Consider the following 15144-nt stretch of genomic DNA (forward strand, 5'->3'; position numbering starts at 1 on the left):
CCAGGATCACTGCCAAGCATGCAGTGAAATGTCAGTTACGGGACATTTTAGCTGTAGATCCAACAGGACTTCATATAGATTGCAAGTGGGTGCTAAGGACATGAGAGGTATTCGCAGTGTATATTCCTCTAGAAACTAGTATTTATTTGAGGACTTTCTCCCCCTTCTATTTGTGAAGACGATCTAAATGAAAAGACAACAGAAAATAATGAACAACGAGAAGAGATCATTCGGCTCAAGCAAGAGAAGAGTTACCTGCATGACGAATTGGTCTTTACTGGTAAAAATAGATTGTTTAAGTGATTGAATAGTTATATATTTTGTAACCTGTACTTTCTTTGGTACTACCATGGTGGGCTAAATGAACTGTGCCTGCTTCAAAATACTATATGTATTTATGTAATTAATTTTAACACCCTTTGAGAAATGAAGAGAGACCACACAGGACATTTTAAAGCTGTCATCGTGCTTCCCAGTTAACTCAGTGTTCCCTTCTGTAAAATGAGGAACTGCTCTCCCTTCCAGCTTGAGTATGTGACTATACTTCTTACTAAAAATGTAACACTTGGCTTAAAAATTCATTAAGAAAGAATCTTATGAGCCAAAGAAGGGAGGATGTTCATACTTTTGCAAACACTAGGTAAAAATTAGGAATTCAACATTTTTTCAGTTTTCCAAATAAACCACCCGTAATTATTACAGTAGGAAAACTTCATGTGTTTTATTACATCAGTATGACCCCAAAATAATAATATTGGAGATGAATTGTTCATGATTTGAAAGCAAGTTTGTCAATAATGTGCAGTGTAAAAATTGCACACACACTTCCCCACCGGCTGCCATATTCTCCTGCACTTTTAACCCCAACTCACCCCAGTATGTTAGAGTGTGTAGCCCCTCCTTTCTCTACTCCCAACTGAGAATCACTGAGATATAGATCTGATCCATATATGGCTAGATCTGATCCATATATGGCCCTGCCAGCCAAGATTTTTTTGGACTTTAATTCTGGTAGTTTGTATTAAGAAAAGCATAGATTTGGAGATAAAATTCAAAATAGAAATTAAATGAACATTTTTGGGTGTACTCATACAGACCTTCAATGTTCTTCCTTCTAGGAAGAGAATACATTTCTATAAGTTAAAGGACAGGATACGGTATTACTTTTTTTTTTTTTTTTCTCAAATGAAGTGGAATTCTTAATTCTAATCTCGTGTAATTAAGATAGGAGAAATGCAGTTTTCTACCACTAGAGGTCACTATTTCTGTTATTTCTAGGATTGCTGTGTTTCAAAGCAATACTCTCCTATACAGCATGCACACAGCTAAAGATACATATATAAAGATATACATATATTTGGATGTATACATAAAGATACGTATATTTGTGGCTTTACAGTTTAATTCACACAATCTTTGGATCAGTGTATATTTGCCAGGCACTCTGTTAGTGACCAAGGCCCACAGAGAATTTAGTGTTACACAAATGCTATGAATAAAATGCTATGAAAGGTCAGAAGATGGAGAAAAATTCACAAGATATTTTAATAAATAACAACCTTTTCTTTTGGTTCATCTATTTCTACTCATTCTGTTAGGTATTATTAGGTAAAGTATATGTAATTTGTTACCTAATACTCCAATAAATCCATTTTGTGAAATAATTTTTTTAATCATTTCCTAAGCTGATTTCTTAAACATTTTTTCTGCTCAAACCACTGTCTCAGAACAATTTTTGTACGCTTAAATGATAAAAGTGAATTATGCCTAAAAATAATTTTTAAAGGCTTAACATGATAATATGCTCTCAGGTGCCATGGCTGAAAATTAACACATTTTATTCGAGATTGGAAGATGCCTTAGAAATGTACTTTTAATTCAAAACTTCATTTTCCCTCTTATTGAAGTTTTCACATAGGCTTAGAGACAGGTTTCATTTGTCCATGTTGCTTATAAGAAGTTTTTTTTTAAAAAAACATGATGCTAGTTTACACTTCTGTGGTCCTGGGAGTTCTGTAAGACTGCGTGAAGGTCTTTCAGGCAGTGAAAGGCACAGCGGCTTGACCAGAGCTCAGCAGGTCCAGACGGCCAGCGCCCCTTCTTTATGCTGCTGTCCTCAGGCTGCCTTGCTCAGGCAGGTGTCAGCAGAGAGTTCCATATCTCTTTGTTTTCAGTAACCAACGTGTGAAAATAGGCAGGCCCACTCCACTGTGGTCCCTAGATGATCCAGCCATGTAGGAAAGTGTCAGATCTAAGGAAGTAGTTCTGTTTTATGCAACAGTAGATGAATCTAAAGACAGTTAAGGCAGTACTGAAATACATTTAGAATTGCCCTTTTGATGCCAGATAAAGTCGTTCGCTTTTGTCTAGGGGGCCGTGCTGTGCCCTAAAGAAGTTATCTCTAAACACTGGGAAGGCACCAGCACGTTAGATGCTGTTGAAAATGAGAGGTGGGTAGAACAGAGAGCAGCCAGGAGGCCTAGAGGCCGATAGGCATCACTTCCCCTGTGAAAGGAGCTATGGCCCCTCTTTTATTGTTTTCTTTGTGCATAGGATTGAATTCATACAAACTAAATGGGGCTTCATAAATATTGCAAGTGCACTGCTTTTTTAGACTTTTGTTGTGGTGTTGACTCATCTAATGCAAGGAAATAAATTCAGAAATGAGGAGACTTAGTAGTTTAAACCTGAGGCAGTAGCTTTCACTGTGCTGTGTCCTCCATTCTGTGCACGTGGATTACCTTTTTGAAATAAGATGATACTGCAGGCCCGGGTTGGAAGGGCTGAGCATTAAGCGTGTTTGGGTAGGAGGTGGTGGCTTTTCACAGGTCACTCCTCGTGCTTTATTCCACCTGGCCCTGCTATGATTACCACCAAGCACTTGGCAGAAAAGCTGTCTGGGTAGAGTCTCCGTCCCCAGCAAAGCTCATGGCTTTGTCCTTGGTTGGTTTCTGTGATGTTCCAAATGTAAAGCAATGATAAAATAAATATTTGTATTTTTCATCCAATAGAAAAATGACACATGGAAAAAGAACTATTAATAAACCATAGGAGTTGCACATTTCGATTTAGGCTGCATCTAATTGACTCAAAATCCATTCATGTAATAGAGGGCCATTTTGTGCATTTCATTTGAACTTCTTATAAAGATAGTAGGGTTTTTTTGGGTTAAACATTTATTGTTGATCTCTCACTTCTGAGTGAATGAAATGATTTCTCATTAAGCATAATACTAATATTTTTTTCTGGTGCAAGACTTCATATAGCACATCAGATCTTTCTTTTCTGTGGGTTCTCATTTGCCAAGTTCTGAAACCATTTTAAAAATATTGACTTCGCATCATCTCACACGCTAGTAAAGTAATGCTCAAAATTCTCCAAGCCAGGCTTCAGCAATACGTGAATCGTGAACTTCCTGATGTTCAAGCTGGGTTTAGAAAAGGCAGAGGAACCAGAGATCAAATTGCCAATATCTGCTGGATCATGGAAAAAGCAAGAGAGTTCCAGAAAAACATCTATTTCTGCTTTATTGACTATGCCAAAGCCTTTGACTGTGTGGATCACAATAAACTGGAAAATTCTGAAAGAGATGGGAATACCAGAACACCTGACCTGCCTCTTGAGAAATTTGTATGCAGGTCAGGAAGCAACAGTTAGAACTGGACATGAAACAGTAGACTGGTTCCAAATAGGAAAAGGAGTCCGTCAAGGCTGTATATTGTCACCCTGCTTATTTAACTTCTATGCAGAGTACATCATGAGAAACGCTGGGCTGGAAGAAGCACAAGCTGGAATCAAGATTGCCGGGAGAAATATCAATAACCTCAGATATGCAGGTGACACCACCCTTATGGCAGAAAGTGAAGAGGAACTAAAAAGCCTCTTGATGAAAGTGAAAGCGGAGAGTGAAAAAGTTGGCTTAAGGCTCAACATTCAGAAAACGAAGATCATGGCATCCAGTCCCATCACTTCATGGGAAATAGATGGGGAAACAGTGTCAGACTTTATTTTTTTGGGCTCCAAAATCACTGCAGATGGTGACTGCAGCCATGAAATTAAAAGACGCTTACTCCTTGGAAGGAAAGTTATGACCAACCTGCTGCTGCTAAGTCACTTCAGTCGTGTCCGACTCTGTGTGACCCCATAGACGGCAGCCCACCACGCTCCCCCGTCTCTGGGATTCTCCAGGCAAGAACACTGGAGTGGGTTGCCATTTCCTTCTCCAATGCATGAAAGTGAAAAGTGAAAGTGAAGTCACTCAGTCGTGTCTGACCCTCAGCGACCCCATGGACTGCAGCCTTCCAGGCTCCTCCATCCATGGGATTTTCCAGGCAAGAGTACTGGAGTGGGGTGCCATTGCCTTCTCCATGACCAACCTAGACAGCATATTCAAAAGCAGAGACATTACTTTGCCAACAAAGGTTTGTTTAGTCAAGGCTATGGTTTTTCCTGTGGTCATGTATGGATGTGAGAGTTGGACCGTGAAGAAGGCTGAGCACCTAAGAATTTATGCTTTTGAACTGTGGTGTTGGAGAAGACTCTTGAGAGTCCCTTGGACTGCAGGGAGATGCAACCAGTCCATTCTGAAGGAGATCAGCCCTGGGATTTCTTTGGAAGGAATGATGCTAAAGCTGAAACTCTAGTACTTTGGCCACCTCATGCGAAGAGTTGACTCATTGGAAAAGACTCTGATGCTGGGAGGGACTCGGGGCAGGAGGAGAAGGGGACGTCAGAGGATGAGATGGCTAGATGGCATCACTGACTCGATGGACGTGAGTCTGAGTGAACTTCGGGAGTTGGTGATGGACAGGGAGGCCTGGCATGCTGCGATTCATGGTGTCGCAAAGAGTTGGACACGACTGAGCGACTGAACTGACTGACTGACTGATACTCCAACTCTAGTTATAATGAAGTGTCCCCATTTCAGCAGAATGTTTATGGTCTTTATAAAAGAATGAATATTTTAAAAAATACCTCTTTTTCTTTCTGAGCTAGGAAATTGAGTGTAATATTCAAGTGTATGTTCAAGACAATTCTGAATCTTAATTACCTATCAGGTAAAAAGAGTTCTCAAGAAATAGAAAGTCTGTAAAGGAGTCCTGGGCTTTCATTAAAATGGAAAGACAAGTTTATCTACCTATGGGGTCACCTCATAGGTTCAAGTATCTTAAGTCTTTGGTTTGCAAGATCACATAGGAATAGCCTGATTGTGAGATTATATCAGATTGACTTACATACTGAAGAAAACAGTGATTTTTTTTTTCCCCCTTGTAATGTTAGTTTTTTTTTTCTGTTGATAAAAGTAATATGTTGTTTGGATTTTTATAAGGAAAATGCATTTACAAGTTACCTGTGTAATGTGAATAAATAAGTAAAGAATAAAGTATTAAATTTTAGAGATTTAGAACTCATCCCCTCCCCCCCAAAAAAGGAAAACAATTTTATTTAATCCTTACATCTAAAAATAACTTCTTTTGATATTTCAGTGTGCTTGCCCTCAGCCTTTTTCAGTGCATATGTACATACAGACACACACAAGTCATTTGATCATAGAGTTTGTACAGTTTGGAATACTTTTTTTGACTTAGCATTAATTATATTGCGAAAGTTTTCAAATTTAGTTAGAAGCACAGATTCAGCTTCTTCCTGGACATCCATTTTGCAATTTTAAAATTCAGAAACGAGTGGGAAAAAAAATTGTTAGCCATGTGCACATTCAATTGTCAGAAATGAAGAAGTGTGTATTGATGTGGCTGGTGAAAAATGTTTTAATAATATTTGTTCTTAAATAGCAGAGAGAGAAAAAAGGAAAGATGAGCTACTTGATATCGCAAAGTCAAAGCAAGAACGCATGAATGCAGAGCTGCATAATCTGAGACAGGTACGTCCCCAATCACTCTTCACTATTAAGTGGGAAACATTTATAAACAGATATTAAATTAGGAAAAGTGTATGCCTGGTGATTTTGTTTATGGTGCTTCTGGAATCCTGACTACTTTAAAGGTGTATCAATCGTATTAACCTCGCAGACAGAGTCTTGCTTATAGTAAAGGAGACTAGTTATACTAACAAATCTTGGTGCTAACATAGGAAAAAGGAAAGCAAACATATTCAGCATACGTCTTTAGCCACTGTCTGATACGTTTTAGCGTCTGAAACACCCAATTGTTGGCTTGCTTTAGCTTTGTCGTTACACTTTGTATTGATTTATCAATATCTGTGGCAGATTTACGTAAAACAACAGCGTGATCTGCAGTTTCTTAATTTCAATGTGGAAAATTCTCAGGAATTAATACAGATATATGACTCAAAGATGGAGGAATCAAAGGGCATGGAATCCAGGTAACCTTAGTAAGATGCCATTAATATGATATTGTATTTATTTCCATAATTCATCAATATTTGTTAAGTACCTACTATGGGTCAGTACTTACTACTATTCCCTAGATAGCAGGGAGTAAATGGGAAAAAATATATGTGAGCTAATAATTATCATTTTAATCCTGGGTTGTAGTGAGACTAGATTTAGAATTTAGGCATGATCCTAATTAAACTATTTGATAAATTTCATTAAATACATTATTTGTGTGTGTGTGTTGTATAGAAGGCTTTGAGGTAGAGTAGACATTACAGAGATAAATCATTTATTCAGAACTCTCAGTATTTTAGGCACTGGGCTAGGAATAGGGAGAATAAAGATATACTGGGTATTATGCTTATCTAAAAGAAAGAACATCAAAGAATGGTAGAAATAACTGCAGTAGAAGTTCAGCTGAGGGTGACCTCTGCTCTCAGCTTGATTTTTCCATTTTCCTTATTAATAGAAGAAGATATCTGCTCTTACCTATAATAGGCAGTATGTGAATTAAATTGGTTTCTGTAAAAGTAAAATATAAACATATGAAGAGTGGTTTAATTTAATAAGCATACAACTGTCCCACAGTTCAGTTTAGTCCACATATCCAGCCAAAATAGTAAGGGAGTGGTGGAAAGGAGGGGGCATTCGGGGAACTCCCATCTCCCCACGTAAGGGCAGAAGCTGGGCCCAGTGGCACGCTCCTTTCCCTAGGAGGCTGGCGTTCGGGGTCGGGAGTGGTCAGGAGTTGTAGGGTTTTGCTACAGACAGGAAGACTGGGGACTCACCCCACACTTTGCTGCATTTGCTGTGCTTTTCTTTGGGTCTTTTACTGGGGATTCTAACACCATTGCTCTGTATCCCAGCATCTGCAGCTGCTACTAATAAACACCAGACCAAGCCGGCGATCTCCAGCAGGCAGAAGCCCCTAACCAGTTGTCTCTCTTTCCTTTTTGTACTTCCATTTCCTCTGGGAGGCACCTGGGCTAGACGATTGAGGTTATTCTTTAAGAACATAAAGTGGCCTTTCCCATTCTAGAAGGAGAATCAGAATCATGTAGATTAGAACACCTGAACACATGTGACATGAGAATTTTAACAGGCAGTGTAGTAAAAGGTTTGTCACAATGAGTTTTATTTTATGCACGTGTCATTTTTACTTTAGACTGGTTTTCAATACATAGCTACATAGGTGCAGCAGATAAATGGGATAGTCAGAATACAGTATGGTGAACACATTTGGCACTGTCCAGTTTATCTCTGTACCTTGAATCCCCATTGCCTTTCAGTTCTGGCTTTAGCTCTGTTTACTGTGAAACTAATAGAATTAGGAAAAGAAATAACAGATCAGTCAACAAGTATTTACAGAACACTGAGTGTGTACTAACGACCGTCCTAGGTGCTAGGGGGATTAAAAATGGCTTCATATGTGAAAAACACCCTTAAGCATCTTTAGACAAGACATTCATGTGTCTGAAACAGTGAGCCATACAGTTGTAATAGGAGAGTCTCTCTCTGATGAATTAGATCATATATGCAGTAAGATAATGATTTGCAGTATGGACAGTATGTATAGTAGACCTTAAGGATGGGACATGGGGGAGTGGGCATATGGGCTTGGTGATCAGAAAGACTTCCTGGAGGAGGCTGGGCTAAAATTGGGCTCCAAAGAATATAAAATTACTACCTTCTGTTTTCAACTGAGACAAATGGGTCTTATTAGGGTTTAGCTCAACTGATGAGGTTTGAGTGAAATATTTAGAATGATAGTATCAAGTATATCTTATAACTTCCCGTTTTTTGTAATGCCACCATAGCAGAGACATGTGTTTATCAGACCTTGAAAATAACCACCTAAAAGTCGATTTTAAGAGGGAGAAAAATCAGAAGTCACTGGTTAAGGACCAAAAATTTGAGACCACGTTGGTTCAGCAAACTAGGTCAGACAAGAGCTCTTGTGATGTATGCAAAGAGAAGAAACTACAGGTTAATACTTCATTTGGGGGAAAAAGTGTAATTGCTATCTCATCTCTATTTGCAAAAGACTTAGTGGAGAAACAAAAGTCTTGGTCTTTGGGAGGAAAAATCCAGATTGAACCCGAAAACAAAAGTACATTTTGCAAGATCCACGCAAAATCACACAAAGGGAATGGAATTGGGATTCAGAACGAAGAGAAGCAACCCTCAGAAACATCAACATCTGTATCTGATGATAAATGGCATGACGTCAACGTTTACCTGGGCCTGGCCAGCTGTTCTGATTCAAAACAGCCAGAAAAGCTGGATGTCGACTATCAGGACCAGCTGGAAAGGCCTGGAGTCTCCTGTTGCCACAAAAATGAAGCCTGTGTGGATGAAAGCGACATGTGGGAGTCCAAGAGCTGCCACCCGAGTGACTTCGTAATCGAAGCGCCGGGCCACATGTCTGACGTGGAGTGGATGAGCATCTTCAAGCCTTCCAAAGTGCAGAGGGTCGTGCGCCACAAATCTGTGTGCACTTGTTCAGAAAGCGCCAGCGGGACCAAGTACAACTCTTCGACAAGGTTAGTCTCGTTTCACGTTTGTAAACACCCAGGGAGCCTACTTGGTGGTGTGGTTCAGTTGCTAAGTTGTATCCAATTCTTTTGCACCCCATGGACTGTAGCCCGCCGGGTACCTCTGTCCATGGGATTCTTCCAGCAAGAATACTAGAGCTGGTTGCCATTTCCTCCTCTAGGGGATCTCCCCCACCCAGGGATTGAACCCACGTCTCTGCATTTTCATGTGGATTCTTTACCGCCGAGCCACCAGGGAAGCCCAGGGAGCCTACTTACTGAGTTTAGAAATAGAAAAGGCCTGCAGGAGCCACTTCATGCCAGCTGTGAAATGCAAGCAGCGTTCGCAACAGACATTGCGTTTGACAAACCACTTTCTCTTTTCATCACAGCGCAGGCTGTTGAGTTTTTGATTGCACAGAGACTTGATTCCAGTGAGAAGTTTGTGCCTAGGACAGCATCTGAGGCAAAGGTTTTGCTTAACAACACAGCCAGTTGTCATGAGCTGAGCAAACATGTTTTATTTTAAAACAAACGGGGAGGTCACTTCACAGAGTAGAATGCTGCTCTGGGGCATTCCTCAGCCTGGATCCTTTTGAATCGATAAGCTGTTTCTTTCATGTCCAGATTACATTCCCTAGACCCCAGATAAGACATTCTCCTGGCCTGCATTGGCTTATTGATACATCCAACTGCTTTGGCCTTTGTGTTCAGTTTACATCTCCCAAACTTTCTTACTTTTCAAAATCATGCAGGAGAAAGAATATTTGTATTTAACAAGCTTTTTGGCCTTTTTCTTTCAGTTTTATTGAGATATAACTGAGGTAGAACACTGTCTAAATGTAAGGTGTTTGCCATAACGATTTAAGTACATCAAGAAATGATGAGCACAGTAAGTTTAGTGAATGGCCATCATCTCATGTAGATACAAAAGAAAAAAAAATTATTGTTTCCTTGTGATGAGAACCCTTAGGATTTACCTTCTCAGCAATTTTTGTATATAGCCTACAGCTGTGTAAATGTTATTAATCCTACTGTATGTGAAGTCTCTAGTTCTTATAACTAAGTTTGTGCCTTTTGACCATTTCTATCTGACTGTATTTTTTATTTTGTTTAAGACAAGAAAATGCATTCAGTTCAGTTCAGTCACTCAGTCGTGTCCGACTCTTTGCGACACCATGAATTGCAGCACGCCAGGCCTCCCTGTCCATCACCAACTCCCGGAGTTCACTCAGACTTACGTCCATCGAGTCAGTGATGCCATCCAGCCATCTCATCCTCTGTCGTCCCCTTCTCCTCCTGCCCCCAATCCCTCCCAGCATCAGAGTCTTTTCCAATGAGTCAACTCTTTGCATGAGGTGGCCAAAGTACTGGAGTTTCAGCTTCAGCATCATTCCCTCCAAAGAAATCCCAGGGCTGATCTCCTTCAGAATGGACTGGTTGGATCTCCTTGCAGTCCAAGGGACTCTCAAGAGTCTTCTCCAACACCACAGTTCAAAAGCATCAATTCTTCGGTGCTCAGCCTTCTTCTTAGTTGTTAGCAAATGCTTCCCTTTCAGGCTCATCCCACTGTCCGTTGCTGAATCCTGTAGGTAGTTGTGGGGCACTATCCTAACTTGTGCTATTTTTAAAGAAAACCTTGCTCTTTGACCTTAAATTATAGAAAGAATAAAGTTTCTCTATTGAGAGCCTTATCTGAATCATCACATTGCCTTTCATAGGACTTTATAGTTAAAAATTCCTTTTGGGGATTTTCATTGTTTGGGTTTTCATTTGGCCTGTTTAGAAGCCTGAGTCATTTAAAAATCATATACTGATTCTGTCAGTTGCAAAAGCTTTTTGAAAAATTGGTTGTTACACTAAATGTTACCTGTTGATATTTGGTTTTAATAAAAGATTGCCTTAAGTGATCACAAATCCCAGTAGGACACAACTTCCTGTTTTTCACTACTGAACAAAAACACGCATATATTAAGGGAAAAATTTTGTGTTAGACAGTTTTAAGAGCACAGTGGACATACATTAAATTTAAGGCATGAAAGAAATTCCAAAGCAACTTCTGAGTTTTCTTTCCAGGCCCTTTTGACCTCCCTGGCTTGAAATAATTCAAGTGACTTCTTGTTCTTCCAGCAGAGGCACATGCCAAGGCATCGCATGACAAATGCATGATTAAGTAGAAAAGATAATCATGTTTTCCCATTCTTCCTTAGATTATAAGAACTTGTGTGCACACTTCATCATCTGACCAAAATGTTCTTCACATTTATACCTCCATTCCATTTGACAGCTAGGGGTGTATCTGTGGACAGAGAAGCCATAGCAGCCTGCCCTGACTGATCCAGAAGGTCCGTGGGAGAAGGAGGTTTCCAGGGCCTGTTTCCAGGCTCTCTGCTTTGAGCCCAGACTTTAATAACCTGCCCAGAAACTTAGCTACATGTGTCTGTTCTCTAATTACTGAGATCCTGTAGAAGAATTAAGGACCCATAACAGTGCCATTCAACTTTCAGAAAAGAACTTTTAAAAAACTATTAGCAAAAATCAATCTCACGCCGAAAACCTAAAATCTACACGTTTAACCTTATACTGTATTCATTTCTTTCCCCCGTCTCTCTTGGATGATCCTATCCCTCAAACCTTCTTTTCTTTGCTGTTTTTTCCCCAAGGTGTAGAGAGGAGGACAATTCTCTCTTCTGTAGTTACCCTTTAACAAAGAATTTTGTTTTCTTGCTGTGAAGGGTATGCAATAATTTATAATATCCTATATAAATATTCTATTCAAATCTATAACATTCTATTCAAACTTGAGCTTCTTCATGAAAAAGGAAAAATCTCTCTTTTTGTCCTGTTGAGATGCTTTTCTGTATAAGAGTACTGGTGTCATATGTTTGCTATTGTTTCAAGATGCCTGTTTTTGTTTGGTTTTATTATTCACAGTGAGCTGATCGCCATCCAGCAGTCCCACTGTTTGGATTCTTCAAAATCTGCCTTAAGAGAGGATGAGAAGTTGATAGAGACAGACTCCTCTTCGGCTAAAAAGAACTCATCTAAGATTTTGTTAGTCAACAAAGACGCAGCCCTGCCCAGTGAAAAGGTTTGTATTTTGCTTAGAAATACTCAGCTTAGGGACTTTTCTGGCAGTCCAGTGGTTGGGACTTAGCCTTCCGATGCAGGGCGCTGTGGGCTTGATCCCTGATCGGGGAGCTAGGACCCCACATGCCTCATGGCCAAAAAACAAAGAACAAAAGAGGAATATTGTAACAAATTCAATAAAGACTTTAAAGATGGTCCATATTTAAAAAAAAAAAATCTTTAAAGAAAGAAAGAAATACCCAGCTTATTCAAGCACGATTTCTCCCCAGTACACTTTCAATTCTCCTGTAGCAATATTGTTAGCGTGCTTATGTTAGCGTGCTTAATTTTGGCTGTTCTTCAGGTTTTATTTTAACCATAGGACTTTACCTGCATTATTGAACTGAAGTCATACTTACTTCCTTTCTGTTTTCTTTAAACATACTGTAGGTTAGCTTCAGGCAAAATGTCCCTCAGGCCCTCCAAGTGATTGCTGTATCTATTTTTAGTAAATAGCTTAAACACACAGAAAATGAAGAGTACAAGAAGCAACTGTGTACCTACATTCAGATTTAACATGTTTACATTTTGCTGTATTTGCTGTATTTTTCAAGTGTTAAAGAAATTGAATGTTACAGATAAAGAGTAAACCCTGTGTGTCGTTCTGCCCTGTCCACCCCTGCCACCAGTTAACCACTACCATGAAGTTGTGTCCACATTTGTTTTTATGCTTTTATGTTTTTCATAAAAGTGTACACTTAAACATCACATACTGTTCAGTTCAGTTCAGTTCAGTCGCTCAGTCGTGTCCAACTCTTTGCAACCCCATGAATCACAGCACACCAGGCCTCCCTGTCCATCACCAACTCCCGGAGTTCACTTAGACTCACGTCCATGGAGTCAGTGATGCCATCCATCGAGTCAGTGATGCCATCCAGCCATCTCATCCTCTGGCGTCCCCTTCTCCTCCTGCCCCCGATCCCTCCCAGCATCAGAGTCTTTTCCAATGAGTCAACTCTTCGCATAAGGTGGCCAAAGTACTGGAGTTTCAGCTTCAGCATCATTCCTTCCAAAGAAATCCCAGGGCTGATCTCCTTCAGAATGGACTGGTTGGATCTCCTTGCAGTCCAAGGGACTCTCAAGAGTCTTCTCCAACACCACAGTTCAAAAGCATCAATTCTTCGGCGCTCAGCCTTCTTGACAGTCCAACTCTCACATTCATACATGAACACAGGAAAAACCATAGCCTTGACTAGACGGACCTTTGTTGGCAAAGTAATGTCTCTGCTTTTGAATATGCTATCTAGGTTGGTCATAACTTTCCTTCCAAGGAGTAAGCATCTTTTAATTTCATGGCTGCAGTCACTATCTGCAGTGATTTTGGAGCCCCCCAAAAATAAAGTCTGACACTGTTTCCACTGTTTCCCCATCTATTTCCCATGAAGTGGTGGGACCAGATGCCATGATCTTCATTTTCTGAATGTTGAGCTTTAAGCCAACTTTTTCACTCTCCACTTTCACTTTCATCAAGAGGCTTTTTAGTTCCTCTTCACTTTTTCCATAAGAGTGGTGTCATCTGCATATCTGAGGTTATTGATATTTCTCCTGGCAATCTTGATTCCAGCTTGTGCTTCTTCCAGCCCAGCGTTTCTCATGATGTACTCTGCATAGAAGTTAAATAAGCAGGGTGACAATATACAGCCTTGACGGACTCCTTTTCCTATTTGGAACCAGTCTGTTGTTCCATGTCCAGTTCTAACTGTTGCTTCCTGACCTGCATACAGATTTCTCAAGAGGCAGGTCAGGTGTTCTGGTATTCCCATCTCTTTCAGAATTTTCCACAGTTTATGGTGATCCACACAGTCAAAGGCTTTGGCATAGTCAATAAAGCAGAAATAGATGTTTTTCTGGAACTCTCTTGCTTTTTTGATGATCCAGCAGATGTTGGCAATTTGATCTCTGGTTCCTCTGCCTTTTCTAAAACCAGCTTGAACATCAGGAAGTTCACGGTTCATGTATTGCTGAAGCCTGGCTTGGAGAATTTTGAGCATTACTTTACTTGCATGTGAGATGAGTGCAATTGTACGGTAGTTTGAGCATTCTTTGGCATTGGCTTTCTTAGGGATTGGAATGAAAACTGACCTTTTCCAGTCCTGTGGCCACTTCTGAGTTTTCCAAATTTGCTGGCATATTGAGTGCAGCACTTTCACAGCATCATCTTTCAGGATTTGAAATAGCTCCACTGGAATTCCATCACCTCCACTAGCTTTGTTCGTAGTGATGCTTTCTAAGGCCCACTTGACTTCACATTCCAGGATGTGTGGCTCTAGGTCAGTGATCACATCATCGTGATTATCTGGGTTGTGAAGATCTTTTTTGTACAGTTCTTCTGTGTATTCTTGCCATCTCTTCTTAATATCTTCTGCTTCTGTTAGGTCCATACCATTTCTGTCCTTTATCAAGCCCATCTTTGCATGAAATGTTCCCTTGGTATCTCTAATTTTCTTGAAGAGATCTCTAGTCTTTCCCATTCTGTTGTTTTCCTCTATTCCTTTGCACTGATCGCTGAGGAAGGCTTTCTTATCTCTTCTTGCTATTCTTTGGAACTCTGCATTCAGATGCTTATGTCTTTCCTTTTCTCCTTTGCTTTTCGCTTCTCTTCTTTTCACAGCTATTTGTAAGGCCTCCCCAGACAGCCATTTTGCTTTTTTGCATTTCTTTTCCATGGGGATGGTCTTGATCCCTGTCTCCTGTGCAATGTCACGAACCTCATTCCACAGTTCATCAGGCACTCTATCTATCAGATCTAGGCCCTTAAATCTATTTCTCACTTCCACTGTATAATCATAAGGGATTTGATTTAGGTCATACCTGAATGGTCTAGTGGTTTTCCCTACTTTCTTCAATTTAAGTCTGAATTTGGTAATAAGGAATTCATGATCTGAGCCACAGTCAGCTCCCGGTCTTGTTTTTGTTGACTGTATAGAGCTAGCTTCTCCATCTTTGGCTGCAAAGAACATAATCAGTCTGATTTCAGTGTTGACCATCTGGTGATGTCCATGTGTAGAGTCTTCTCTTGTGTTGTTGGAAGAGGGTGTTTGCTATGACCAGTGCATTTTCTTGGCAAAATTCTGTTAGTCTGCCCTGCTTCATACCATATTCCAAGGCCAAATTTGCCTGTTACTC

The 15144-nt window shown here is 40.1% G+C and overlaps 1 protein-coding gene across 17 annotated transcripts in view; it reads left to right on the forward strand.

The window, feature by feature from the left end:
* The window catches only part of CCDC62 (coiled-coil domain containing 62), a 45354-nt gene that overhangs the window by 15604 nt on the left and 14606 nt on the right, over positions 1 to 15144 (forward strand). For 15 of the 17 annotated variants that reach the window (XM_044930243.2, XM_044930244.2, XM_044930251.2 and 12 more), the window contains 5 exons: positions 179 to 280; positions 5793 to 5881; positions 6227 to 6342; positions 8173 to 8898; positions 11824 to 11980. In XM_044930243.2, the coding sequence (XP_044786178.2) occupies positions 179 to 280; positions 5793 to 5881; positions 6227 to 6342; positions 8173 to 8898; positions 11824 to 11980 (1190 nt within the window). The remainder of the gene's footprint in view (positions 1 to 178; positions 281 to 5792; positions 5882 to 6226; positions 6343 to 8172; positions 8899 to 11823; positions 11981 to 15144) is intronic. The other 2 variants (XM_044930247.2, XM_044930249.2) reach the window with 2 other exon arrangements.

The sequence above is a fragment of the Bubalus bubalis genome, chromosome 17, assembly GCF_019923935.1.
Source record: "Bubalus bubalis isolate 160015118507 breed Murrah chromosome 17, NDDB_SH_1, whole genome shotgun sequence".
Taxonomy (NCBI): domain Eukaryota; kingdom Metazoa; phylum Chordata; class Mammalia; order Artiodactyla; family Bovidae; genus Bubalus; species Bubalus bubalis.